The 27,292-nt window shown below is 42.7% G+C and overlaps 1 protein-coding gene across 1 annotated transcript in view; it reads right to left on the bottom strand.

Annotated features, from left to right (window-relative positions):
* Window positions 1-27,292, bottom strand: part of DCDC1 (doublecortin domain containing 1) — a 680,197-nt gene that overhangs the window by 64,880 nt on the left and 588,025 nt on the right. Inside the window, exons 20-26 of the mRNA XM_077460866.1 lie at window positions 21,266-21,389; window positions 18,698-18,900; window positions 16,153-16,263; window positions 8,793-8,892; window positions 8,249-8,384; window positions 5,111-5,267; window positions 1,001-1,147 (exon numbers count right to left, since the gene is read on the bottom strand). Of these exons, the coding sequence (XP_077316992.1) occupies window positions 1,001-1,147; window positions 5,111-5,267; window positions 8,249-8,384; window positions 8,793-8,892; window positions 16,153-16,263; window positions 18,698-18,900; window positions 21,266-21,389 (978 nt within the window). The remainder of the gene's footprint in view (window positions 1-1,000; window positions 1,148-5,110; window positions 5,268-8,248; window positions 8,385-8,792; window positions 8,893-16,152; window positions 16,264-18,697; window positions 18,901-21,265; window positions 21,390-27,292) is intronic.

A 27,292-nucleotide genomic window follows, 5' to 3' on the forward strand; every position in this document is an offset into this window, starting at 1 on the left:
ATATACAATGTAATACTGGCAACAAAATCACACACATAGGTTGGACTGGATGGACTTGTGTCTTTTTTAAACCTCACCTACTATGCAACTAATATATAATATAACACAATAAGTATATAATTATCTATTTAAAGTAAAATAAAAGAGGAATGTAAAATAATAAAAGTGAGGATTGGAGATTACATTAGTCTGGATGTCTGAAAAGAAACCAAGGTGTCCATTTAGCATCAAAAGAGGGTCTAGAATCATGTATGGAATGAAAAATGCTTCACATCTGCATAATTTGTTCAAATTACACATTTCTCTCTACTTCTGCTCCTAAGAACAGTCCCCTCAATCAGTTCTGAGGGAATGGACAGCATTGGGGAACCATAGACAATGTCCCAGGCAAGCCTTAGCAAAAATGCATCAAGGGGTTAACAGCAGTACAGTCACCCAGGTCCTGCTCCCAGGTGAGTACTCACAAGTCCTCAAGTAGTTGGATGCCTCCCTCCTGCCTCAGGAAGACATTTAAAAAGTGGACTCTCCAGACCAGTCCCTGGGTGACATACCTCTTCTTCTTTAGCCTCAGGGATATCTTAGAATGTATAGGCCTCCAGCTTTATGTCTGCTGGGACCTCGCTGATTTTCCTGGCAGGTGTCAGTTAAGTGGCCTGGGAGGTAAATAGCCCTCCACACTGGGTGCCTCTCCTCCTGGAGCAGGAACCCTGACTTCTCCAGCCCCAGACTGTTTATATTATCTCTGGCCACCTTCTGGGTATGTATCCCTAGGGATTGGCTGGGACCTCATAAATATTCAGACTGCTCACTCAGCCTGCTCCACTCCTATGTTCTGGAGCTTTTTCAGAAAGCAGGGAGAAGCAATCGAGTGTGCAGCCTGTGTGACCCCGATCAGCCCAAAGCAATCAGCCACTGCTCCACTGATTACAGAGGAGAACAAAAAGAACTACATTTACCTGACAGTCTAGCACCTAACAAGGAGGGTGCTACTCATGTTTACCTAAAAAAGCTTTTTTCTTTCTGGATTTGGTCCTGTTCTGTTCCAGCATCAATGGTTTCCTCAGTGTCTGGAGGTATTTGTTGCCAGGGATATTTAAAATCTGGAACTGAGGCATCAATTCTTCTGTGAGCTCTTTTATGGGGGCTCCTTATGAGGAAGGAAATGCAATGTGATGAATGTATTTACATACTTATTAAACCAATACTGAAATACAATAGCAACATCAATAATAATAACAATAGTAATAATGTAGGCATTCTGCCTGCAATTTTGGAACGTGGTAAAATTGCTGCAAAATGCACAATGGCAATTTGGGTGCCATTATTGTTAATGCATACCTCCCAACTGTCCCTGATTTGGAGGGACTGTCCCTGATTTGGAGCAATGTCCCTCTGTCCCTCATTTCTCCTCATTTGTCCCTCATTTTGGTCTGATCTCTATAGATGTATATAAAATGCAATTTTTATCTTTCAAAAAGTGTTTCCCAGAGCGAAACCTTTCATCTGATTTCTAAATTGCTGCATTTGTACATTTTAAAAGCCAATATAAAGGAACAGTGGTGGTAAAAAAAAGCACTTGTGGATTTAATTAACCTTTTTTTGGGTTAAATCTCATTTAAGGAGGTGTGGCAGGGGGCGTGCCCTATGCCTACATAGATTTTCTAGTAGGTGTCCCTCATTCCCATCTCAAAATGTTGGGAGCAGGGCTCAAGTCCTGCGGGAATGCTTGGGAACGGAACTCAGTTCCCATTAGCAGCCACGTCCTGCAAGACTTTGAAGTATGCAAGCTGTGTGGCAGGTGCTACACCAGCAGCCGCCGACACAGCTCGCAAAAGTAAGTGCTGCACACCTGACCATTCAGGCATTGCCAGTAGGGGGCCCCATGACAGCTTCCGCTTCGATCTACCTGTCAATCACAGCTATCTGACGGGTAGATTGTATTTAGTCAGACCTCTCGTGATGCGCTCCTCCCCACCGGCCTCTCCTGATTTTATGTCTCCTCATCCTCCCCCCCCCCACTCTCCTGCATACTTGCTCTGTGTGTTCTGATGAATCCCCCCCTCCTCTATCTTCAGTGCCATATGATGAGAGAACCCAGAGGAGGAGCACAGCTATTCTGCTCACAGGACATGCAGGGAGAGAGGTGAGCTGAGGGAGGAACACCAGTTTGGGGTGGTAAGCTGGGCACAATACCTGGCAAAGTTTAATGCCAGGATGGAATTTTTTGTGGAAATATGTGAAGGGTTGGAATAGCAGCGAGTGTGTGTTGGAGCCCTGCAGAGTTTGCAGCCCACCAAGCTAACATACATCTCCTAAGCAGGAACACATCACTATCTCCCCAAGCATTCTGTCCAGATAATGTGCAGTTCATTTATGACCTTTCCGTTTAACCCTGTGTTATCCAAACTCTGTTAAATGAAAAGTGTAAACTCACCACATAAACACTCTATATACAAAATAAAATTCCCCAATAAAGATCAGAACATGATGTTCACATTTCCATGGAAGCATAATGGAATGAATGCTGATTATTCAGAGAATTACCGTATTTATGTTTATTGAGGATTGTTTTTTATGTATTAACAGTTAAGCTTCATACACACAATACGAAAAGTGGATGAAAAATACCACTTTTGAAGCGTTCGTGCATATGAGCGTATCATTTTTATTTTTTTGGTGGGGAAGTGGATCTTGGATGGGAGTTCCCACACTTTTTTCCCCAGGACTTGATCCCTGGTTGGGAGGTATGGTTAATGGCAGCTCAAATGCGCAAAAGAAACGGATATTTTGTTGCATGACAAAAAGCATACAAAGCACTCAAAAATGCGCTTTACAAAACCCTGCCAAAGTCAGCTTCAAAAAAGGTAGACAGCAGCCCATTCAAACAAGTGTTGCTGCTCCAAAAAAAAATGTGCATTTAAAAATGCACTAAATCCACAATGCTTTGCCGTCGCTGGATGTGGACTGGGTCGTAATCGGTCAGTCCACCCAAAACTGTTTTTAAATGACCTGAGAGCATTTTTGGCCACACAACGATAGTTATTTTTGGATCAGCCTGTAGGCTGACTCCACCACCCAGGCTATACAGGCTATACAGCACAGATAAATTAATCTCCTGATGCTTGTATTTGTATTTTGACAGCAGGATTGATAACTGTCAAAATATACAAATTGTGCCTGCATCTGATTGGATGCTGCTGCTGTTTGATCTAAAAGTTTCCAGAAGGCTCGATTGTTAAAGCGACTTTTGTTGACAGAGCCCTACAGGACCCCCCACTGAGATTTTTTTTTTTGGTTCATCAGAGTGAGAAAAAACATTTTCAATCTGCTTGTAAATCACTATGTGACCTCACTGATCCTTCTCTCTACTCTTAAAACTATTGTGGTGTTCCCATCCTTGCAACTCTTTTTGGTGTTGCAAAGATGGGAACACCACAATAGTTTGTACAGTCCATTAAAATTTTTCATTTTGCAACATCCAACATGTTCCAGGGGTTCAACGTCCCCTTCATCAGGGCTTGTACAATGATAACCATAGGATTAGGGATACCATCTTGGACTGTTTGTTGGAACCCTGGTAGGCTTATACAAACCATGCAGGCTCCTGGGCATTGCTAGAAATAAATTGCACATGCCTTCATCACCTAAATCTCAATACATAGCAGTCTAGCGTGTTTGACAGCATAGATCGATGATATCTTCATCTTCTCACCTGTTCCTCTTAAGGAGAAAACTCCTCATCTATTGCCACTTTGAGGCTGGTTTCACACTGATGCGATGCGAGAGCCACCCAGAGTTCTTGCAGGCAGTTCACTACGAACCGCTGCAGGTGTCAATGTAAAGTTAATGACACCCCCAAATCAGTTCACTGAAAGCAGTGCAAACTGTGAAATCGGACAGGAATTGGATTGCATGGGTCTGAACATTCGATTTCAGTGAGGACCAAAAAAAGGGTCCTGCACCATTTTGGTCCGAATGCGGTTAAAGCCATACAAACTGGTTGAATTTGCATTGCACAGACATCGCATGTGATGTGCACAGCAATGTGGTGTGAATCACATGCAATGTCTGGCATTGCATAAGTGTGAAGCTGAACTGCAAGCAACTATAAAACCACATTGATCCAGCTCTGTGTTCATTAATACATCCCTAACGTTTTAATGCAAGCAGAGAAAGCAGTGTCATCAGAGTTGGCTTCAGGCACCGAGCAAAGTTGGGGGTGGTGACATTGTATCTTTAATAGTTGGGCAATATGGAAAAACAAATAGCAAATGCTAAGTATAAAGGAATATAATTCATTTTGGAAAGGCAATGTCATCTAATGATGCTGACTCTGCATTTCATATGTTCAGCTGTGCTGAATGGCAGAGCTGCGTAACTCTCAGTACTAAATGGACAGGAATACAAATCCTTTTGCAGATAAAACAGCCCCGATATAGCTTTTTATTTAGCCGTTTGTCTGAAGTTCAGCTTTCACATTAAAGGAGAAGTACAGCCACAGCTCGTTTGGCTGTACTTCTGCGGGGGATCACAGGAGTGCAGTTTGTTCTGCTGACATCACACAGCCGGTCCAGGCTTGACAAAGATCGCATGCCTGGACCGGCACCTGGCTCAGGCTCTCAGCGAGCCGCTGTGAGCCTAAACTGGCTGCTCCCGCCCCCTCCACAGCCCAGCGCACCAGTGAGCAAGGGGGGAGGGCAGAGCAGACAGGGGTGAATGACAGTCACCAGCTCTCTACTCAGGGAGTCCTAAGAACTGAGCGATCGGCAGTGTTTGATAGCTTGGCTCTCAGTCATAGAGCCAGCGGGAGAAAGATGCAGCATCGGATCTGGTTAAGTATGACTCGCTGAAATAAAAAAATAATCCCATACTTCTCTTTTAAAGTCCAACAGGAGAAGTCTGACTTGTCCATAGCCAAATATCAAAACCAAATACTCCAAAGGGGTAACATTGAAGTTGGAATCCCTAAGAAATTTATCTTTTTTTTTTTTTTTTGTTTTAAGAAAAATCTGAATCTAATTTAACCCCCCAAAATCCACCCAAAACAAAAATGTTTGGTGTTTGAAGGCCTAGGCATTTATACTACAAAATAGGAAGCATTTCCACTTACTCAATCTCTTCCAGATAATTCTCTTCCACAATGATTTGCTCTTCCTGAATCTCCTGGTTATCCACATCTTGCTCTTCACTGGTTGTTTGCACAGCACAGTAATTCACTGACAGCCTTGTCCCAGCGACAATGTCACCATATACCTCCAGGGCTAGATCTAAAGAGAGGCAGTGGACTTGTTAGAAAACACTCTATTGCAATTACTGTCATGAGAAACTGACAGATGCTGTTTAGAAGGTACTGTTAGCAGATGTCTTTGTGAGCCTTCTGGTGTAAGAGGTCCTGTTTTGAGATGGAAAATTTGCCCGAGTCCAATCTTTACAGTGAGTCTTAATGACTGCTGTTAGATCAAGTCGCATATTGTTTTTACGCTTCAAACATTATTTCATACAGTGTTAATTACAACTGAAATTTGCAGCAACCCATTTTCTTCCCTCGACATTCATTTCCATACTGGAAAAAAGTGGTGCCGTTGACCACAAACACTATCAGAAGTACATGTTCCATTTTTATCAGTGAGTGAAAGATGAGGTCTAGTTCATTGCTATACAATAAGTATAGTTTTTGTTTTTCTAATTCCCACTGTAACATGTATTACCTGTTAATCCTGCCACAATTTTTGAACTTCCTATAACAGGGTGGCAATGTGGTTTGCTTGGCAGTGAAATTGCAGGGCTTTGTCATCGTCGGGAAAGGGTGGTCTCAGATGGACATGTCGTTTTAAATGCATTCTTATGCCATGTACACATGACCGAACTTTCCGGCAGACTAGGTCCGACAGGATTAGTCCGTCTAACAATCCCATCGTGTGTGGGCTAGTCCGATCATTTTTTAAAAAAATCATAAAATCGGGAAAACCGTTCGTCTGTGTGCTAGTCCGACAGACCAAATACGACGCAAAGGCAACTATTGGCTACTGGCCGTTGAACTTCCTTGTTTAGTCCTGTTTACGTCATCACCTTCAAAACGAATGGACTTTCAAATGGACTTAGTCCGTTCGTGTGTGGCCAAGTGCGTTTGTTCAGAAAGTCCGTCAGAACTCCGCCAAAAGTCAGTCGGGAAGACCGTCGGACCTAGTCTGCCGGAAAGTCCGGTCGTGTGTACGTGGCATAACCCCTTCCTGACTCCTTTTAAGAGTTTCTAGATGCTGGAAGGCGGAGGCTGGCTTTTGGATCATGTAACCGCTGTGATTGGCTGTCGCATCGGCCATATAATCAGAAAGCTCCTGATCACAAGTATGCATCGGGAGCTTTCTGATCGCTGCTGGCAACTGTGCTGGGAGCACAAAGGGTGCGTGCTCTCAACAAGAAAATATTTACATTTAGGCCATATATATATATATATATATATATATATACGGCCTTTCTGCGTTAAAGCCCACCCGCCGAGACACTGCATATATGCGTACAGCCAGCGGGAAGACATGGGCAGAATATCAGTAGACATTTGCTGATTAAAAAAAAGCTCTCCTCACTGAGTTCTGCAACTGTGTATCTTCAGCTCTCCACCCCCTGTTTTCTTGCAGTTTAGACAAGCCTTATAAATTCTTGCCTTTAAATGGTGGTAGAGAAAAGAAGACTGCTGATAAACAGGTACAACATATATAGGAGGATTTGTTTATTCTGTGTATCACCTGAGGCCAGTTACTTAAAGCTACTTAAAGCGGTTGTAAACCACCGATTGTCACTTTTACCTAGAATAAAGCCTCGTACACATGATTGGATTGTTGGCCAACAAAACCGTGGACTTTGTCTGAAGGGTGTTGGCCCAAACTTGTCTTCCATACAAACAGCAAGGTATTGTCAACTAACAAACATGTACGTAGCGACATACTACATGGTTTTTCAGCTCTTTAGCGCCATTTGGGCTCCTTCTGCTAATTTTGTGTTAGTAGAAGTTTGGTGAGTGTTGATTCGCGCTTTTCATTTTGCGCTTTTCAGTTAGTTTCTGAGTGGCCGTTCGTCAACCAGACATGTTGTGGAATCGGAGGAGATAACGTGTTATTTGTTATTCGCCTTGGAGTTATTGCTTTGACGTTATTTTTTTGGTTGAATAATGATTTGATTTGCTATATTTTCTATATTTTTGGATGCATAGAATGCACTTTTTGGTTAAGTTCTATTGGCAGATAGTGTGTCTAATTTTATTTGTTTTCTTTTTTTTAATGCACAATAAAAATTGTGGAGAATAATACTTGGCTATGTGTTTTACTTCAAATGACAGTTTGGGAGTAGGCAGTTACATAAAAAAATACAATGTAAATTTGACAAGGGAGGCCAACATAGTTGTATCTTTGATCTTAAAAACTACGGGATAATGGTGTTGTGGTAACTTGCCCCAAAAAAAAAAAAAAAAAAGCATAATAATATTATTCTTGATATCACTAGAAAAAATAAGCCTTTGAAATTTGTTTGGAATAACTCCATCAGTATCACCAGCAAAGCAGCTTCATTATTATCCCATTAAAGAAGAAGAGAATGTGCGCTGCATTTCGAGATTTCCTAATTTGCCACGTCAAGAATGTTAATTCTCCATTACAAACGCCAGTTTACAAGACTGACCGCTTCTGGCTCGTCCTTGCTTCTGAGCATGCGTGTTTGTACTTTGGACATTTGTCCGACGGACTTGTGTACACACGCTCAGAAAATCCGACAACAGATATTTGTCTGAGGAAAATTTTAAAACCTACTATCCAACATTTGTCTGCAGAAAATCCGACAACATGTCTGATGGAGCATACACACGGTTGGATTTTCCGCCAACAGCCTGCCATCGAACATGTCCCATCTGAAAATCTGTGTGTATGAGGCTTTAGGCTTACCTATAGGTAGTGGAAATATCTCCTAAATGTGCGCCTTTTGGAGATATTAACCTTGTAGCACGCCGATGATGTCATCCGCGCATGCGCTATGAAGAAACGGATCTCAGCTGCTGCACAACATTTTTACAAAAATATATTCTCCTATAAATGCATCAGATATTTCCATGCATTTGGCTATTACACATTCAAAACTACTGCCTTGACACAAGCCAGTGCTTTTCATTATCTCCTTGTCTTGCCAGATGCAGCTTTCGCACATTAAGAACAACGTTTCCAAAAAAGAATCTGGACTGATATTAAGCATAAAGAACACTTACTTTCTGGGTTTCTCAAGCAACAGTAGCTGTGAATAAAGGAAACATCAGACGTGAGATTGCTCAGCAGAATCTGCCTCTTTTGCTCAGACGCTGACAACTGAGGATCAATCCAAAGCTCCCCGCAGGACACATAGACCTGTTGTAAATGCCACACATCAGTGTTCTGTATCATCTCAGGAAAAAGTACACCGCAACAGCAGTCACAGCACGATAAATTAGAAGCATAAAAAACACTAAGCACTTGTACTTCTCCTTGGATGAGTTGGGATTACCGCTGATATTTTATAAACTAGATGCTCAGGATTAACAGATTACATTACAGTCATAAAAATGCACCTTTTGTACTCAGCAAGGCGCATCAACCGTACGACCTTCCTGACAGCGCAGAACCCTGCCACCATACCTTCCCACTGTACATCTGATGCTGAAGTGTAACTAAGTGGCTTGTAATACCCTGTTGGTGGATCTTTCAAAACAGTATGACAAATACCGGTCTGGAGGCACAATGCTGAAAAGATTAATCCGTTAAACCGCTTCATCTTACCAGCTGATTTCTTTTAAGGCCTCTCAAAGAAAAAATCTCAGCGCCGTTTTCATTATATAGTCTGCGGGCAGCGGAAGGTAAGTTCATTATCTGTGTACACCTGTGAATGAACACACAGCATTGCTGATGATGTTGGGAAACATGCAGAGCCATCCTTTAATGTACTTACACACACACACAGGTAGATAAAAACACAAGAGAGAGAACAAACCTCAGCTACTTATAAATTATAGAAAATGCTAGCAGGAGGCTTACTTCTTCCTCTATGTATATGAAATAATAGATGGTTGGGGACCAATTCAGACCTGAACGTTTTGTAGTTCTAAGTTCAAAGTTCCAAAACTCTCAACAAACATAATTCTATGTAATTAAAGTGGACCTTCACCCTTGGTAGTTCCTTCACCCTTGGTGGTACCGTCTCTCCTCTCTGCCCCTTCTCCCCTCCTCTAGCAATAGGACAGTGTTGTTGTTTTTTTTTACCTTTTTTTCAAACAAATCACCGTGGCCCGACCCTCCGTTCACATTCGTTTGCCTAGGCCAGGGTTCCCCAAACTTTCTAACCAAAGGGCCAGTTTACTGTCCTGCAGACTTTAGTGGGGCCGGACTATGGTCAGTGGGAGATGAAAATGTCCTGGCGTCAAGAGGGAGTAAACAATACCTTATCTTCAGTGTCTGTGGGATGACTGGTGTTGCTTTGTTGGTTTCAGTGGAAATAGTGTCCCATCTTTGGAATTAAGGGGAGCAATGGTTCCCCATTGTTGGCACAAAAGTGCCACATTGTTGGCGTCAATAGAATGAATTATGCCCCATCGTTAGTGTCAGCGGGAAGAATATTGCCCCATTTTTGGTGTCAGTGAATTAAATTGTGTCCCAAGGGCCAGATAAAGGCAAGCAAAGAGCTTTGAAGACTACTGGACTAGGCGAATGACGTGCATAGTGCTTGCTGGGCCACCTGGGATATATGCACATCACATATCCCAGGAGGCATTTAGTCTTTCAGCAAGTAGTAGGGGGGCAGGCCTAGTAGAGTGTCATCACGGGGCCCCACCAGCAGAACTGGGAAGAGCCGGCAAGGCTCTGGATGATGTCAGAAGTAAAATGGCAATGCAGGACTGAGCAGTGTCTGTTGGCAGAAGGATGTCAGCAGGACAACGCTGGATCCAGTGGCTGGGTGAGTATCCAAATTGTTCAGACATTGCCTCCTGGTAAAAGGGGGTATATTAGAAAAAAAAGTTTGGGAGGGGGCTGAGGCTGAAGGTCCTCTTTAAATGGTGGCCATTCACTTGTGAGTGCTCAGGTGCCTGTAGCTCAAAAGCCTGATGCTCCAAAAGCTACATGGGCTACTTTTGAGGCAGATTGGGGCATTTTTGGCTCCAAAAACTTTAACGGGAATGCCTGTAAATACTCAAATCAAGCATTTTCTGTGCTTTTTCAGCCTGGAAGAACTGTCCATTGGCTAATTATAGACACACCGTATTGCGCTCTCTTTTTAAGTTACAATCACCAGAAAGTGCAAAAACCCTTTGTGCAATAAAATCATATAGTCAACATTAATCATCAACTTAGATCACAGTGTTCCATATATAAGTGAATAAAGTCCAAAAAACGATATATATGCAGTATATAGGTCACAAATCATTCTGCTGTCACCGGCAGTCGTGATGACGTCACTGCTATGCGTCACAGTGTGTGCCCCGTTTGTCTCCTCCATGCTTAGCAATATTAAATATTGGAGCCATTATTGGATGTTTTCTGTTAGAGGTGTCCGATCCATCTAGCCATTGAGAATCCACATGATTCATAAGCACTGTTAGACCTCTGGAATGTGGGGTCCATTGATCTAATAAGCAGCCTCATGGAGGAGCACTGGGAAGACTACATACACAGAAGAATTACACACTTTGCAATGTTACGTCACCTTTATATGTAGTTTGTTTGGACTTTATTCACTTATATATGAAACACTGTGATATACAGTATCTTGAAAAAGTAATCATACCACTTGAAATTGTCCACATCTTGTCATGTTACAACCAAAAACGTAAATGTGTTTTATTGGGATTGACACATAATTGTGAAATGGAAGGAAAATTATAAATGGTTTCCCAAATTTTTTGCAAATGAATATCTGAAAAGTGTGGCATACATTTGTATTCGGGCCCTCCTGAGTTAATACTTTGTAGAACCATCTTTCACTGCAAATATAGCTGCAAGACTGTTTGTGGATGTCTCTAGCAGCTTTGCACATTTAGAGAGTGACATTTTTTCCCATTCTTCTTTGCAAAATAGCTCAAACTCTGTCAGATTGGATGGAGAGTGTCTATGAACAGCAATTTTCAAGTCTTGCTACAGATTTTCAATTGGATTTAGGTCTGGACTTTGACTGGGCCATTCTAACACATGAATATGCTTTGATCCAAACCATTCCATTGTAGCTCTGGCTGTATATTTAGGGTTGTTGTCCTGCTGGAAGGTGGACCTTCCGCCTCAGTCAAGTCTTTTGCAGACTTTAACAGGTTTTCTTCTAAGATTGTCATGTATTTGGTTCCATCCATCTTTCCATCAACTCTGACCAGCTTCCCTGTCCCTGTTGAAGAAAAGCATCCCCACAACATGATGCTGCCACCACCATGTTTCACAGTGGGGATGGTGTGTTCAGGGTGATGTGCAGTGTTCGTTTTCCGCCACACATAGTGTTTTGCTTTTAGGCCCAAAAAGTTCAACTTTGGTCTCATCTGACCAGAACAGCTTCTTCCACATGTTTACTGTGTCCGCCAACATGGCTTTACCACAAACTGCAAACAGGACTTCTTATGGCTTTCTTTCAACAATGGATTTCTTTTTGCCACTGTTCCATAAAAACCAAATTTGTGGAGTCCTGTGGACAGATTCTGCCACCTGAACTATGGATCTCTGCAGCTCCTCCAGAGTTACCATGGGCCTCTTGGCTACTTCTGTCATTAATGCTCTCCTTGCCAGGTCTGTTAGTTTAGGCGGACAGCCATGTCTTGGTAAGTTTTCAGTTGTGCCATACACTTTCCATTTGTGGATGTTGGATTGAACAGTGCTCCATGAGATGTTCAAAGCTTGGGATATTTTTTTATAACCTAACCCTGCTCCACAACTTTATGCCTGACCTGTCTGGTGTGTTCCTTGGCCTTCATGGTGCTTTTTGTTCACTGAGGTTCTATAACAAACCTCTGAGGGCTTCACAGAACAGCTGTATTTATACTGAGATTCAATTACACAGAGAAGGACTCAATTTACAAATTTAGGTGACTTCTGAAGGCAATTGGTTCCATTAGATTTTAGTTAGGGGTATCAGAGTAAAGGGGGCTGAATGCAAATGCTACACTTTTCAGATATTTATTTGCAAAAAAATATATTTTTGGTTGTAACATGACAAAATATGGAAAGTTTCAAGGGGTATGAATACTTTTTCAAGGCACTGTAAGTTGATGATTAGTGTTGAGTATATGATTTTATTGCACTTTCTGATGATTATATTTTAAAAAGGTAGTCCAACATGATGTGTTTATAATTTTTCCTTATATTTGTGTCCGAATAATAGTCAGTGCCACTATCTAAGAGTATAGATATATGTATTTTACCAATAATTAGTGCGGGGAGGAGATTATTTTTTCATTGGTTAAAGCAAAAACACCTGAAGTCTGAATACACATGCAAAAATGTTTAAAGTACACTTTTTAAACATTTGCAAAAATTTTCAAATAAAAGCTCCTGAAAATGCTTGAAAATTGCTCAGATGTAAATGCAGTGGTTTTGCCACCTCCTGACCTCCTACCTAAAGTAGGGCATGCTGCTGCTCATGGCTGTATAGATGTCATGGCCATGGAGTTTTGCCTTGCAGCCATGGCAAAGTCTGTATGTTGCATTTGACAGGTGGCACCACCGCCAAACACAACACATTTAAGTTTATGGGACCACATTGTACCTGCCCTGCAACCGCATATAATGCACATGGTTGGTGCACAGTGATTTGGCCTTTTTAAGGTTAAAACAGGCAGTGAGGAGGCAACCTGCTCACTGCCTGTAAAACAGCCTCTGAAAAGCAATCCACCACAGATTGTTTTGCAGAGGGACAGCAAGGGCTGCGGCATGTGAGAACGAGCCCTTAGTGTCTATAGCTTAACTCATACTATTGCTTCTTTAAAGTGTCTCCATTGCATTGTGGGATGTGGGAGGGGGCAAGCCTATGTCCTCTTTTGAACACTACCAGCTTTTGGGGTTTTGTGGGTGTACCAAAGGGGAATTATAACACATTCAGCTTCAGGGGCTCCATGGGTGCATAGAAGAGGAATTATAGTAAGGTGCTAGGTGCTGGTGTGCACCAGCATATGGTAGCAGATTGTCTAGCTTGGTTAATTTTATATAATTGTTATGGCAAGTTCCCTTTAAAGCATTTTTTCATACAAGAAACATGAAAGCCACCACTACTAGCCTAACAATACTGGATGCCTGGACGCGATTCTGACCCCCCAGGATTCAATACCGTGAGTCACAGACTTGTGGCATTGAAGTCAAGAGGAACATGGTTCTTCTATGGTTCCTGGGTCACTGGCAGCTACCTTGGGTCAGGCAGAGCGTATTTAAGGATCTGGCTCCCAGGTTAGGCAAGCATATTGCATATGGGTAGTGGGAATATGGTGGGCATATGGGTAGTGTAGGGACAGGTCATCTGTCTGACAGGGACAGTGATCAGTGTCAGGGAGAGGTTCTAGACGAGTAGGGAAAAGATTGGGATCCACCATCCTTCCTGAAAACCTTCTCATTTGGATACCGCTGCATTCCGCACCTCAAGACAGGCGCTGTCAGCACACCCGAGACCTCCTCTGCCATGTTGCTGTTGCATTTTTTTGAGTGTTCCTGGTCAGGCACCTTCCTTTTGTTGTAAATTATTGAACGTTGACATTAATATAAGTTTTCTTCTCTACAACTGGACTCTGGACATGCAGATAAGAACCACTGTTGTTTCCTTGTGTTTCCTGAACTTCTTGCTTGCTCATGACCAGAGGCTTAGAGCAGTGTTTCTCAACTCCAGTCCTCAAGGCACCCCAACAGGTCATGTTTTAGGGCTCTCCATTATTTTGCACAGGTTTTCCACAGCCATTTCATCTGAGGGAAATCCTAAAAAACATGACCCGTTGGGGTGCCTTGAAGACTGGATCAGCATGACAACCAGGTAGCTAGCATTTTCAGAGACATCAACAATGGAACCCTGAATATCTAAGCCCCCATACACACGGTCGGACATTCCGACAACCAAATCCATCGGATTTTGTCCGAAACTGGTGTTGCATACACACGGTCAGACAAAGTTGTCGAAAAATCCGATCGTTCAGAACATGATGACGTTATTTCGTTACGACGGGACTACGTTCAGGCTAGTAGCCAATAGTTTTGGTCTAGGAATTTGATCTGAGCATGCGTGGGACAATGTCCGATCGGATCATGTTGTCGGAAAATTTTATAGCCCAGCTCTAAAACTTTGTTGGTCGGATATTCCAACGGAAACAGTCCGATGGAGCCCACACACGGTCGGATTATCCGACAACACGGTCCGATCGGACATTTTCCGTCAGAATGTCCGACCGTGTGTACAAGGGCTTATACGTCAAGTGAGGTTTAAAGGAAACGTACATTGCTGACCTTCCTCTGAAAATGCTACTTGAGGCTACTTGAGGCTTTGACTCAGTAGAAGCAGGCAGAGAGCTAAGTCCGAGTGAAATCACAACCTCTGATTTGCATGTTTGCGCCAGGTCAGTGAGTAACAGTACTAAAGATAAAGGATCAGCATTACAGCCAGGAATCTAGTATTCTCAGAAAGTGAGGTTAGTAATGCCAGGCTACATATTTTCTCAGCACAGGTTTTCTTAAAAGATAACTGCTTTAGAGTTTCCCCTACTATTCTGAGATACTGCTAATACTGCAGTCCATTAATTGCTTTCATAGCAGTCTAAGCAGTCGTGCTCAGGGAAAGTAGGTCACAGCACAGGGCATCTGACTGCCCAGAAAAATGCATAGACTTGCTTTTCTCTACAATCAGATGTGCTTTGCAGGGTCCTGGTTTCCTTATGCTTAACGATTTGCACTTCCCATTTTATTTAATCCAGGATCTAAACACATACACTACATTTTCAAAAGTATTGGGACACCTGCGATTACACACACATGAACTTTAATGGCATCCCAGCCTTTATCCGTAGAGTTCAATATTAAGTTGGCCCACCCTTTGCACCTATAACAGTTTCAACTCTTCTGGGAAGGCTGTCCACAAGGTTTAGGAGTGTGTCTATGGGAATGTTTGACCATTCTTCCAGAAGCGCATTTGTGAGGTCAGGTACTGATGTTGGATGAGAAGTCCTGGCTTGCAGTCTCCACTCTAATTCATCCCAAAGGTTAGGACTCTGTGCAGGCCAGTCAAGTTCCTCCAACCCCGGACTCACTCATCCATGTCTTTATGGACCTTGCTTTGTGCACTGGTGTGCAGTCATGTTGGAACAGGAAAGGGTCATCCCCAAACTGTTCCCACAAAGTTGGGAGCATGAAATTGTCCAAAATGTCTTGGCATGCTGACACCTTAATAATTCCCTTCACTGGAACTAAGGGGCCAAGCCCAACCCCTGAAAAACAACCCCACACCATAATCCACCCTCCACCAAATGATTTGGACCAGTGCACAAAGCAAGGTCCATAAAGACATGGATGAGTGAGTTTGAGGTGGAGGAACTTGAATGGCCTGCACAGAGTACTAACCTCAACCTGATAGAACTCCTTTAGGAGGGATGAACTAGAGCGGAGACTATGAGCCAGGTCTTCTTGTCCAACATCAGTACCTGACCTCACAAATGTACTTCTGGAAGAATGATCAAACATTCCCATAGACACGCTCCTAAACCTTGTGGACAGCCTTCCCAGAAGAGTTGAAGCTGTTATAGTTGCAAAGGGTGGGCCAACTCAATATTGAACCCTACGGATGAAGACTGGGATGCCATTAAAGTTCATGTGCGTGTAAAGGCAGGCGTCCCAATACTTTTGGTAATATAGAGCAGGATTGGACGTCTCCCTGTGACAGCAGCACTAGGATGGTAGTTTTCCATTATCCTCTGTGAACTATAGCCTATTGAATTTATCTTAAATGATTTTCTCAAGGCAATTACTACATAGAACGATCAAAATAGAGCAAGAAAGTACCCCCATTTCCACACCACTACCACCAAACTAAGTGATGTAGCTGCTACGGAACCCATCAGCAGGGTGGAGGTAGTAGAGATACTATTAAGCGATATATTGATATTTCCAGTTATAGCATTGAATAAAAGTGAAATAATATATTTACCTTTCTAAAAACTGCTGTATTTCAATCTGCTCCACTTTTAGGGAGTTCACTTCTATGCTGTTGCTGTTTGCCTGCTCTTTGTTAGGGTTCTTCTCACATGGTTTATTGGGACTGTGATAAAAATAAAAATAAAACTGAGGACAAAAGCAGAGTTCACACCATCATTTAATACATCCTCTTAATATCCCCCCATTATTATACACTCACAAGAAAAATATCAGTTCTGGGTGGACCTCCTCTTTTAAAGCCGTATTAAACCCAAAAGCAAAAATTATACTGCAGCTTACTAATTTTTATATGTGATGGCTGCATTCATGTGCTTTTTTAGGCTTTCTTTTCTTTATTTTCATCTGGTGATCCAGCCAGTCTGTCGTTTTTCAGAACAAGCTCTCCCACAAATGTGTCAGTTAAAATGTTGAGGCAAACCATTTACCACTGACAGTGGTGCTTACAAAGATCAGCTTTTATTAACTCACGTAAAACCCTTTACCCATGAAGCCCCGTACACACGAGCGGACTTTTCAACATCCAAAGTCCGACGGACTGAGTCCGTCAGACTATTCGATCGTGTGTGGGCTGCAACGGACTTTTGACTCGCCAAAGTCCGAAGGACTTTAGAATATGGAACATGCTTCAAATTTTTCCGAAGGAACTCCGCGGGACCCGGTCCCTTCGAAAAATTCGCTCGTGTGTATGCTACTCCGACGGACTAAAACCGACGCTAGGGCAGCTATTGGCTACTGGCTATGAACTTCCTTGTTCGAATCCAGTCGTACGTCATCACGTTCGAATCCGTCGGAGTTTAGTGTGATTGTGTGTGGCCAAGTCCGCTCAGCCGAAAAGTCTGTCAGAACTCCGTCGGAATTCCAGCAGAACTCCGACGGAACTCCTTCGGAAGTCTGTCAGACATAAGTCCTCTCGTGTGTACGGGGCTTGAGGGAAACAAAACCGTTGATGTAACTGTTTGTCTAACTGCAGTGTGAGCTGGAGTTTGGCTTCAGTTTGTTAGCGTATTTAAATCTGCTAGTGCATCTGTGGGCAGGGCCTACTCACCCTGCACGTGGGGGTACCTTTGTTGTGTAGGCGCTTATTAATGCTCGGGACAAGGTGGGAGTGCGTTTATGTGAAAGTCAACATTATGGCAGTACTCCGGCATAGAGATGAGCCGTACTGGGTACAGTTTTTAAATGTGCAAACGTACTGTCCATGTTAATATACACCTTCCTCATTGTATGTTGCATTTCGGAGGGACACTGCTCCACCAGTCCAGCGTATCTCTGCCACCTCACTCCCAGTGACAGAAAGGGACCTCGCGGAGCAGTAGCACAGACCTCATGTGCGCTTACAATTGCCTCTTTAATCTCCCGTAACCAGTAGCAGCTGGTGCTTTATTTTTTGAGGGGGGCGGCAAACTAAACCCCCTGCCTGTCTGCTCGCAAGCCCGCATGGCAGCCCACTCGTAAGTCTGCCAGTCCTGCACTTACCCCATGCAGGGCACGGGTGGCTTCCCCGGCTTCTCCTCCTGGCCATCCCTATATATACCGTATTTCTCGGCATATAAAACACACTTTTTCCCCCTTAAAATAGGGGGAAAATCGTGTGTGCGAGTTATATACGCCGATATAGCCCACCCTGGGGGGGAAGGAGGGGACGAGCGCTGCCAAAATAAAGCCAGATCTCCTGTGTACTCGGCTCGCTTCGCAGTCACGTTCAGTCCCGCCCCCTGGACATCTCCTTGCATTGACGTCCCAGTATTGGACCGGCGTTAGGTCCACCATAGGATTTAGGCCAAGGGGCGGGACTGGGCGTGACGACGAGCTGAGTACACAGGAGATCCAGCTCTATTTCGGCAGCGCTTGTCCCCTCCTTCCCCTCTGTGGCAGCCTATATTCGGCAAGGCTGCAGATGGACACTGAGCAATGATACAGGTGGGCACTGATTAGACTGCAGATTGGCACTGAGTAGGCTGCAGATGGACACTGATTAGACTGCAGATGGGCACTGATTACGCTGCAGATGGGCACTGATTAGACTGCAGATGGGCACTGATTAAACTGCAGATGGGTACTGATTAGACTGCAGTCCAACACAAGCCCTAATTATTAGACATCTGCACTGACAAAAAGTTTGTTCATTTTCTTTTTCGTTTCAATCGTTTTTTTTTGCTTTTTTCGGAAATTCTAAAATTTGGAATTCGGAAATCCGAAAATTTGGATTTTCAAATTTCCAAATTTCCAAGCTTTGAATTTCCGAATTCCAAATTTTAAAATTTACGAATTCCGAATTTCTGAATTCTCCAATTACCGAATGTTCCAATTTACAAATTTGGAATTTCTAATTTACGAATTTCCAATTTCTGAGTTTTCCAATTTCCGAATTTCTAATTTTTGAATTCCGAATTTACGAATTTCTAATTTCCAAATTTAGAATTTTACAAATTGAGAATTTACGAATTTCAAATTTACGAAATTCAGAATTTCGGAAAATTAACGAATTGCACATGTCCACTAATTTTAAGGATAAGAAAAGTTCAACATGTCCATACCTAGCTGCACCAATGCACCATTGTTTCTTGAGCATATTGGTTAGGTCTGGTCCCACAATAACACAGGTTCTGCTCTGGTCCCAATCCCCGTTCCTCAGAACCTTCAGTCTAGCCGGGATGTGCCTATCTGGATGGCTGAAGGCAGGTCTCTGCAGAGGTGGGCTGTCTACTATAAGTGATCCTTGAATGGGCCAATCGAATTCCTAACAAACATTAAAAGAGAAAGTTTTATGTGCAAATACTCTTACGCCGAGCAGACGAAATGGTTATGTGTTGCATTTTTGATAAAAATTTCTGTCTTTATTTATAATAGTCAAGACCAAAAAATTTGTTTCTTACATTTTTTATAAATTCAGCTCCAACAACAAGAAAAACCCCACCTACCACAGGAAATCCCCCTACTTTCTGACAACCTGACACTCAGACTAGATGGAACATTGATTGGATTGATATTGTTTTTCATACTAATGAGTTCCATTTAGTAGATGCCCATACCTGCAGTTTACAGAGATATAATATAAATATTACATTTATGTATTAGAAGAAAATATGAAATAACAAAAATTTAAAATACAGAAAATATTAAACAAAGCACAAGGATAAAAATTATCTGGCCGTGTATATAGTCATTACGAATATATAGTAGTAATCAGAATGTAACTACTTTTCTTAGTCAACCTCAAAGTAAATCTGTGGCCAAGTTATGGGCATTCATTTATTTATATATTTGTACAAGCAGTAAATAAACTTGAAAACAAGCCCTCTCTAACCTTGGTAACTGCAGGCATTCTAGAAGAATTCATCCTGGCATTTTAGAGCAGAAGCACCAAAGTCCTTAAAGCAGACCTTCAGTTTCTCATTCAACTTTCCATCAATTAAGTCTTCTGCCCTTATTGTTTTAACTTTGGATAGTAAAACATTTTTTTTCTGCCAGTAAATACCTTATACAGCCCACTTCCTGTTTCTTGTCTGGTAAAAAGCCTAGGCTTATGACATCATGCACATCTCTCTCTCTCTCACTCACTCTCATAAGAGTTTGCCAGCAAGGGGGGGGGGGGGGGGTTGAGTCATAAGAGGGCCAATTGGAGCTGCAGAGCTGAAGGTGTGCTTCTGTGTAAATCGAGGAAGTGAACTGGCAGCAGCTTCAGCTGCCCACAGTTAAAATGGCTGCAGCCAGACTCAGTGGAGGGACATTTCTGCAGCATATTTGGCAAGTGCAGAATCACAGTATATATAAAATAATATGCAAAGTGGTTGGGGGGAAAGCTTCAGAATGGCAAAGATGCTTTTATCACAAATTATGTGCGCAGACTGCAGTTCAGCTTCCCCTTCCCAGAATACTTAGTCACTGCCGGGAGGTGGAAACAGGGTGAGCTGAGCTGATTTAAGTCGACCATAGCAATAATCACTGTGTTCTCTCAGCAGGGATGGCTCCTTGAGCCCCCCCCCCCCCCCCCCGGGAGAACACAAAAGCTCTGCGAGAGGGATTGTCCTATCAACACTGGCTGTGTTGATGAGGGAATTGAGCTATTTTCTTTTAGTTCCATCTATGGCCTGCCTTAGTGAAGTTCTTCAGTACTTCTGCTGTGAACTTTAAGCCCTTGTACACACGGTCGGACATTCCGACAACCAAATCCGTTGGTTTTTGTCTGGCGGATTTTGGTTATAGGAATTTGTTCTGAGCATGTGTGGCACTTTGTCCGATTGGAATTCTCTACAAACGATCAGACAAAGTCCGATCGGATCATGTTGTCGGAAAATTTTATAGCCCAGCTCTAAAACTTTGTCGGTTGGATATTCCGATGGAAACAGTCCGATGGAGCCCACACACGGTCGGATTATCCGACAACACGGTCCGATCGGACATTTTCCTTCGGAATGTCCGACTGTGTGTACAAGGGCTAAGAGTGAATTGTTCTACATTGCCTGCAGGTACAAAGGTAAGTGAGAGCTTGTCATTCACTGTCTGTATGCAAATACTTGACTGTCAATAGCTTGGTCACAGATTTAAATTAACTGTTAAAATCATGCTAACTCCAAGATGAGTCATAAAGGCCCCTTTCACACTGGGGTGGGAGTGGCATCGGCATGAAAATGGTGCTATTTTTAGCGCCACTTTACCGTCATTTTAGCAGCGCTATTTGGCCGCTAGCGGGGTGGTTTTAACCCCTGTTAGTGCCCAAAAAAGGGTTAAAACCGCTGCTGCAGCGGCGCTTTGCTGGGAGTATAGCCGCGCTGCCCCACTGATTTCAATGGGCATGAGTGGTGAAGGAGCGGTCTATACACCGCTGCTTCATTGCTTCAAAGATGCTGCTTGCAGGAGTTTTTTTTAATGTCCTGCAAGCGCAACGCTGGAGACACAGCAGCGGCTGTTTCAGGGCCCTTTGCAGGTGCTATTTTTAGCACTGTAGTGTGAAAGTGTGAAGTGTTCCCCAGTGTGAAAGGGGCTTAAAAGAAAAAGTCTCCATTAAAGCACACATTATTTTACATTAAAGCCTCAAATTTATTTGCCTTCAAGTGTTACATTCAGATAATAATAATATAATATATAATATAATTCAGTAATACCTTATTAATCTCTCCATTTGGCAGAACTGGCCACAAATAGGTCAGTTTGTTCCACAAAGGGTTTTTCACTTTCGACAGTTTCCATTGGCCAGGTTTGGATAAGCCTTCATGTTTTATTGCCCATCTGCAGAGAAGAACAATATCTATAGGAACCCCAGAGATACAAGACATCTGCAGAACTCCCCCCAGCTCACAGGCAAAAACATAACTCCCAACTGTCCCTGATTTCGAGGGACTGTCCCTGATTTGAAGCAATGTCCCTCTTTCCCTCTTTCCCCCTCATGTGTCCCTCATTTTGGTCTGATCTATATAGATGTAAATAAAATGCACTTTTTATCTTTCATTGCTTAATATTGGTCAGTGACATAGTTATTTAGCCATAGACAGCCAGGCAGCTGGCATTTTTACAGGGAGACTATCAATGACATTGTCTACATGTGCCTTTGACAAGATTCTTTTAAAATGAACGTGTGAAACACAAATAAATATAACGCACAATACTATATCTTGTACTAAGATGCATTCTGCTAAAAGAACACTAGATGGAGACAACATATCATTCAAGTCAAGTCTACAGTCATCGACTATATATTAGGTCTGTCTAAAGCAGTAGGTTCTCAGCTGAATCTGGAACTAGATTTGAAGTTAATAATCTTCAGCATCAACTATGCAGAAGCTTCTTCAAAATTCATTATGCCTAGCGCAAGTCACTGGTGGTGACAGAGGTTTTAGCTGATCAGTTCTGTATGAAAACTCACATAACTGTCCAACACACATTCTGTAAATCTTTCGTCAATTACTACTCCTATGAAAGTATAAAACTGGACACAATTGTAAGATCAGTACACACATTTTGCAATTTGATTGTTAGCCAAATCAACTTTCCAAATTTTCAGATCAGCATCACACAAGTCACTAGTATAGAATGGTTCTAAAGTCAAAGTATTTTTTTGCCTTAATGCTTTTTCCTGCATTAACCTCCCTGGCGGTATAATTATGTCGGATTTTAGGTGCTACAATGTTTTGCATGGAAATTTGGCATTTTATAATGTAGGCCTGCAATTCTTAGGAATAACTCACTTAAATCTATCCAAACCTATGGAAGAGCCCTGGGGCCATCATTTTACAGAGTTTGAAGGTCAGAATTCTGAAATTAAATGTCAGAATTCTGACTTTTAATCTCAGAATTCTGACTTTGAAACTCAGAATTCTGACTTTTAATCTCAGAATTCCGACTTTAAAACTCAGAATTCTGACTATGAAACTCAGAATTCTGACTATGAAACTCTGCATTCTGACTTTTAATCTCAGAATTTTGTAGAATTTTTTTTTATTAACTTAAAATTATGACTTTGAATCTCAGAATTCTGACTTTTAATCTCAGAATTCTGACTTTCAAACTCAGAATTCTGACTTTCAAACTCAGAATTCTGACTTTCAAACTCAGAATTCTGTGCTTTTTTTTTCATAAACATAATTCTGTATTTTTTTTTTTATGATGGCCCCAGGGCTCTTCCATACAAACCAGAGTCTAGTAGACATCCTGGGTATGATAAAATTTGAAAAACAAAATCATAAATTAAAATATAATAAATAACTATAAATAATTATACCAAATAATAATATAATAATAATACAAATTATTCAATAATGTAATCAAATCAAAAACACTGAAATTTGCTCAGTTGCAGAATTGTCACTGTCATTACTTTTCAGTATTTGATGACGGATCTCCCCACAAATCACTATCGCTCAATTCTGTGAGCGATTCCAATTTATTATCACTGTTTTCTAGCTGGTCTAAAATCATTTTTGATGTAAAGGGACAGTTTTGGTTGCTATGGACAATCTCCAGTTTCCAGACAGAAAGAACAGTTTTTATATTATAAAACTGCATGCAGGGCACTGGACAGACCACTAGGGACAAAGGGGATGTGAAATCATTACATACAGCAATGTAATCTTTATACTGTATGTAATGTGTATGTTTCACTTTTTGAATTTGGCGCCGTTCTCCGTCCCCTTACGTCGCAACGCTCGCAGGGAACGGAGCTCGGCGATGTGATAGATTGAGCCGAGGACGAGCCGCTCGCACTGCGGGGAGACATCGCTGGATCCAGGGGATAAGGTAAGCATACACATCCTGGAACCTGCAATGCGATCACGAGTCTGGCTCGGGGTTACCACTAATGGTTCTGAATTTTCACCCCGAGCCAGACTCGGAAATACTGCCAGGGGGGTTAAATGAAAAAATAAAAAAAACCAAATAAATAAATAAATAAAACACCCCCGCCCATCCCTAAACACTTACCTGCCTTCTCTCATGATCCAGCGCTGTCCTGGACAGAGCCGCTTTCCCCCATAGGCTCCTGCTGCTGTCAATTAAATTCCTGTGAGGAGTGAAAGGGGGCAGGGCTTACCAGCACTGTGCATGTCTACGGATGCACAGAGCCCAGATTGGCAGTGTACCTGCATGGGTGCCCTCCAAGGACCATGCTTGCTGAGGGCACAACCAGAGGAGAGAAGAAGCCCACAGTGCCGGCAGGGGACTCCAGCAGAGCAGGTAAGGAACTGCTCTGTGCAATATTGTTCACAAAACAGGTACAGTAGTATAAACTCTATTTAAAAAAATAATAATAATTAAAATTACTTAATTATACCTCCTATCATTGAGTACTACAAGAGAACTTTACCTGGACTCCACAATTAAATCACAACATGTAAATGGAAAATCCAGTAAATGGAAATTGAAGTGCTACACCACTGCTACAAGGTCCAGATTCAACTTCATTCCATTAAAAGTCAGTGGGACAATTTAAAAAGTATCCAATCCAATGCGATTCAGGGGTCCAAAGATACCCCCTTCATCAGGGCATGAAAAAACATAAGGACATCTCCATATCAATACAATATCCCCTTCTCAGGGTTATAGTTAGAACCAAAAACCCAACAGCCAATAGTATTAGATGTATGAAAATGAATGTCAGATAACATTGAATAAATACTTAAAGTGGAACATCACTCTCTCAATCAACATTGGCTATATTGACTCCTTAGGCTGCTAGCATTAGTAAATAGATCAGCGCCTAGAGGCGATTCAGTTCGCATTGTGCGCTATACAAGTATTTCATTCATTCATTCATTCAGATAGGAAGGGATATTTCAGCTGTCACTAAATGGCGACCCGTGGGCCATGCCCTGCCTGGTCCACCAGTGTAGTAGAAGTCATTGGTTTGCTGGGACCAGCAACCAGTGACATTGCGTGTATGAGCCCCGCCTCCTGCTCCTGACTGCGGCTCTTGCTCTCACTCCCTGCCGGCCATGATGTCGCGAGCGTGCCCCGCTCCCCTGCTGCTCGTGGCTCCCTGCTCCTAGTTCTCACTTTCGAGGTATATCTAGCAGCTTCTGCCCCCCTGCAGCATGCCGAATGTGCTGACTCCTGCCCTCAAGGTATGTGTGGCATAATTTGTTAAGGGGCACACTTATGGGCACATTTTGTTGTGACCATCAGAATGCGCCTTAACCACTTTCAGACCGGACCATTTTGCTGGTAAATGACCAGAGGTCTTTTTACACTTTGGCACTGCGCTGCTTTAACTGGTAATTGCGCGGTCATGCAATGTTGTACCCAAACAAAATTTGCGTCCTTTTCTTCCCACAAATAGAGCTTTCTTTTGATGGTATTTGATTGCCTCTGCGATTTTTATTTTTTGCGATATAAACGTAAAAAGACCGCAAATTTTGAAAAAAAATGATATTTTCTACTTTTTGTTATTAGAAAAATCCAATAAACTAAATTTTAGTCATACATTTAGGCCAAAATGTATTCAGCCACATGTCTTTGGTAAAAAAAAAGTCAATAATTGTATATTTATTGGTTTGCGCAAAAGTTGTCACATCTACAAACTAAGGTACGTTTTCTGGAATTTACGCAGCTTTTAGTTTACGACTGCCTATCTCATTTCTTGAGGTGCTAAATTGGCAGGGCAGTACAAAACCCCCCCAAATGACCCCATTTTGGAAAGTAGACCCCCTAAGGAAATTGATAAGAGGCATGTTGAGCCCATTGAATATTTTATTTTTTTGCCTCAAGCGATTGAATAATGACAAAAAAAAAATATTTTTTTTTTTTTACACAAAGTTGTCACTAAATGATATATTGCTCACACATGCTATGGGCATATGTGAAATGACACCCCAAAATAAATTCTGCTGCTTCTCCTGAGTACGGGGATACCACATATGTGGGACTTTTTGGGAGCCTAGCCGCGTACGGGGCCCCGAAAACCAAGCACCGCCTTCAGGCTTTCTAAGGGCGTAAATTTTTGAGTTCACTTCTCACTACCTATTACAGTTTTGAAGGCCATAAAATGCCAAGATGGCACAAAACCCCCACAAATGACCCCATTTTAGAAAGTAGACACCCCAAGCTATTTGCTGAGAGGCATGTTGAGTCCATGGAATATTTTATATTTTGCCACAAGTTGCGGGAAAATTACAAACTTTTTTTTTTTTTTTTTTTTCACAAAGTTGTCACTAAATGATATATTGCTCACACATGCCATGGGCATATGTGAAATAACACCCCAAAATAAATTCTGCTGCTTCTCCTGAGTACGGGGATACCACATATGTGGGACTTTTTGGGAGCCTAGCCGCGTACGGGGCCCCGAAAACCAAGCACAGCCTTCAGGCTTTCTAAGGGCGTTACAGTTTTGAAGGCCATAAAATGCCAAGATGGCACAAACCCCCCCCAAATGACCCCATTTTGGAAAGTAGACACCCCTAAATTTAGGGGTACACTAGTGAGACTAGGTAATAAATGGTGGGTGCCCTGAAACTATAAAAAAATAACTAACCAACCAGCGTCACCTGTAACAGTTATATGGTGATCACTGGTGAAAGGGTTAACTAGGGGGCAATCAGGGGGCTTTATGCGGTAGTATATGGGGGTCCCTGGCGCTATAAAAAGCTGCGGCGAACCTAAATACCTACCTGCCTAACTAGCGTCACCTGTGACACTAATACAGCGATCAGAAAAACGATCGCTTATTAGGCTGGGTTCACACTGGAGCGATGCGGGAACGCCACGAATGCGCGGCGGGTTCCCGCATCGCATGCCTCCCGGCGGCAGTTCACACTGCCCTATGCGAACTGCTGGGAGTGTCAGTGAAATGTTAATGACACCCCCAGATCAGTTCGCATATCGCAGTGCGATCTGCAAACTTGGATCGCATGGTGTGAACACCCATGCGATCCGATTCTGCTGCGGACCAAAAAAAGGGTCCCGTGCGAGTTTGCGGCGGGTGCGGCGGGTGCGACACAAATTCAGCCATACTATCTGTATAGCTGAACTCGAATCGCACAGAGATCGGATGTGATTTGCACTGCAGTGCGGTGCGAATCACATCCGTTCTCATAAACCGCTGCAATGTGAACCCAGCCTTAGTGACACTGGCGACGGGGGGTGATCACGGGGTTAAACCTTTATTGTGGGGGTTAGGGGGTACCTTAGAACTAAAGGGGGCTAACCCTAACTGCCCTAACAGTTATTAGTCACAAATGACACCCGCCGGGTGATCAGGGGGTTAAACCTTTATTAGGTAATAAATGGCGGGTGCCCTGAAACTATAAAAAAATAACTAACCAACCAGCGTCACCTGTAACAGTTATATGGTGATCACTGGTGAAAGGGTTAACTAGGGGGCAATCAGGGGGCTTTATGCGGTAGTATATGGGGGTCCCTGGCGCTATAAAAAGCTGCGGCGAACCTAAATACCTACCTGCCTAACTAGCGTCACCTGTGACACTAATACGGCGATCAGAAAAATGATCGCTTATTAGGCTGGGTTCACACTGGAGCGATGCGGAAACGCCACGAATCCGCGGCGGGTTCCCGCATCGCATGCCTCCCGGCGGCAGTTCACACTGCCCTATGCGAACTGCTGGGAGTGTCAGTGAAATGTTACTGACACCCCCAGATCAGTTCGCATATCGCAGTGCGATCTGCAAACTCGGATTGCATGG

The sequence above is a fragment of the Lithobates pipiens genome, unplaced genomic scaffold, assembly GCF_037356315.1.
Source record: "Lithobates pipiens isolate NorthernLeopardFrog02 unplaced genomic scaffold, aLitPip1_a1.2 Scaffold_10, whole genome shotgun sequence".
Lineage (NCBI taxonomy): Eukaryota > Metazoa > Chordata > Amphibia > Anura > Ranidae > Lithobates > Lithobates pipiens.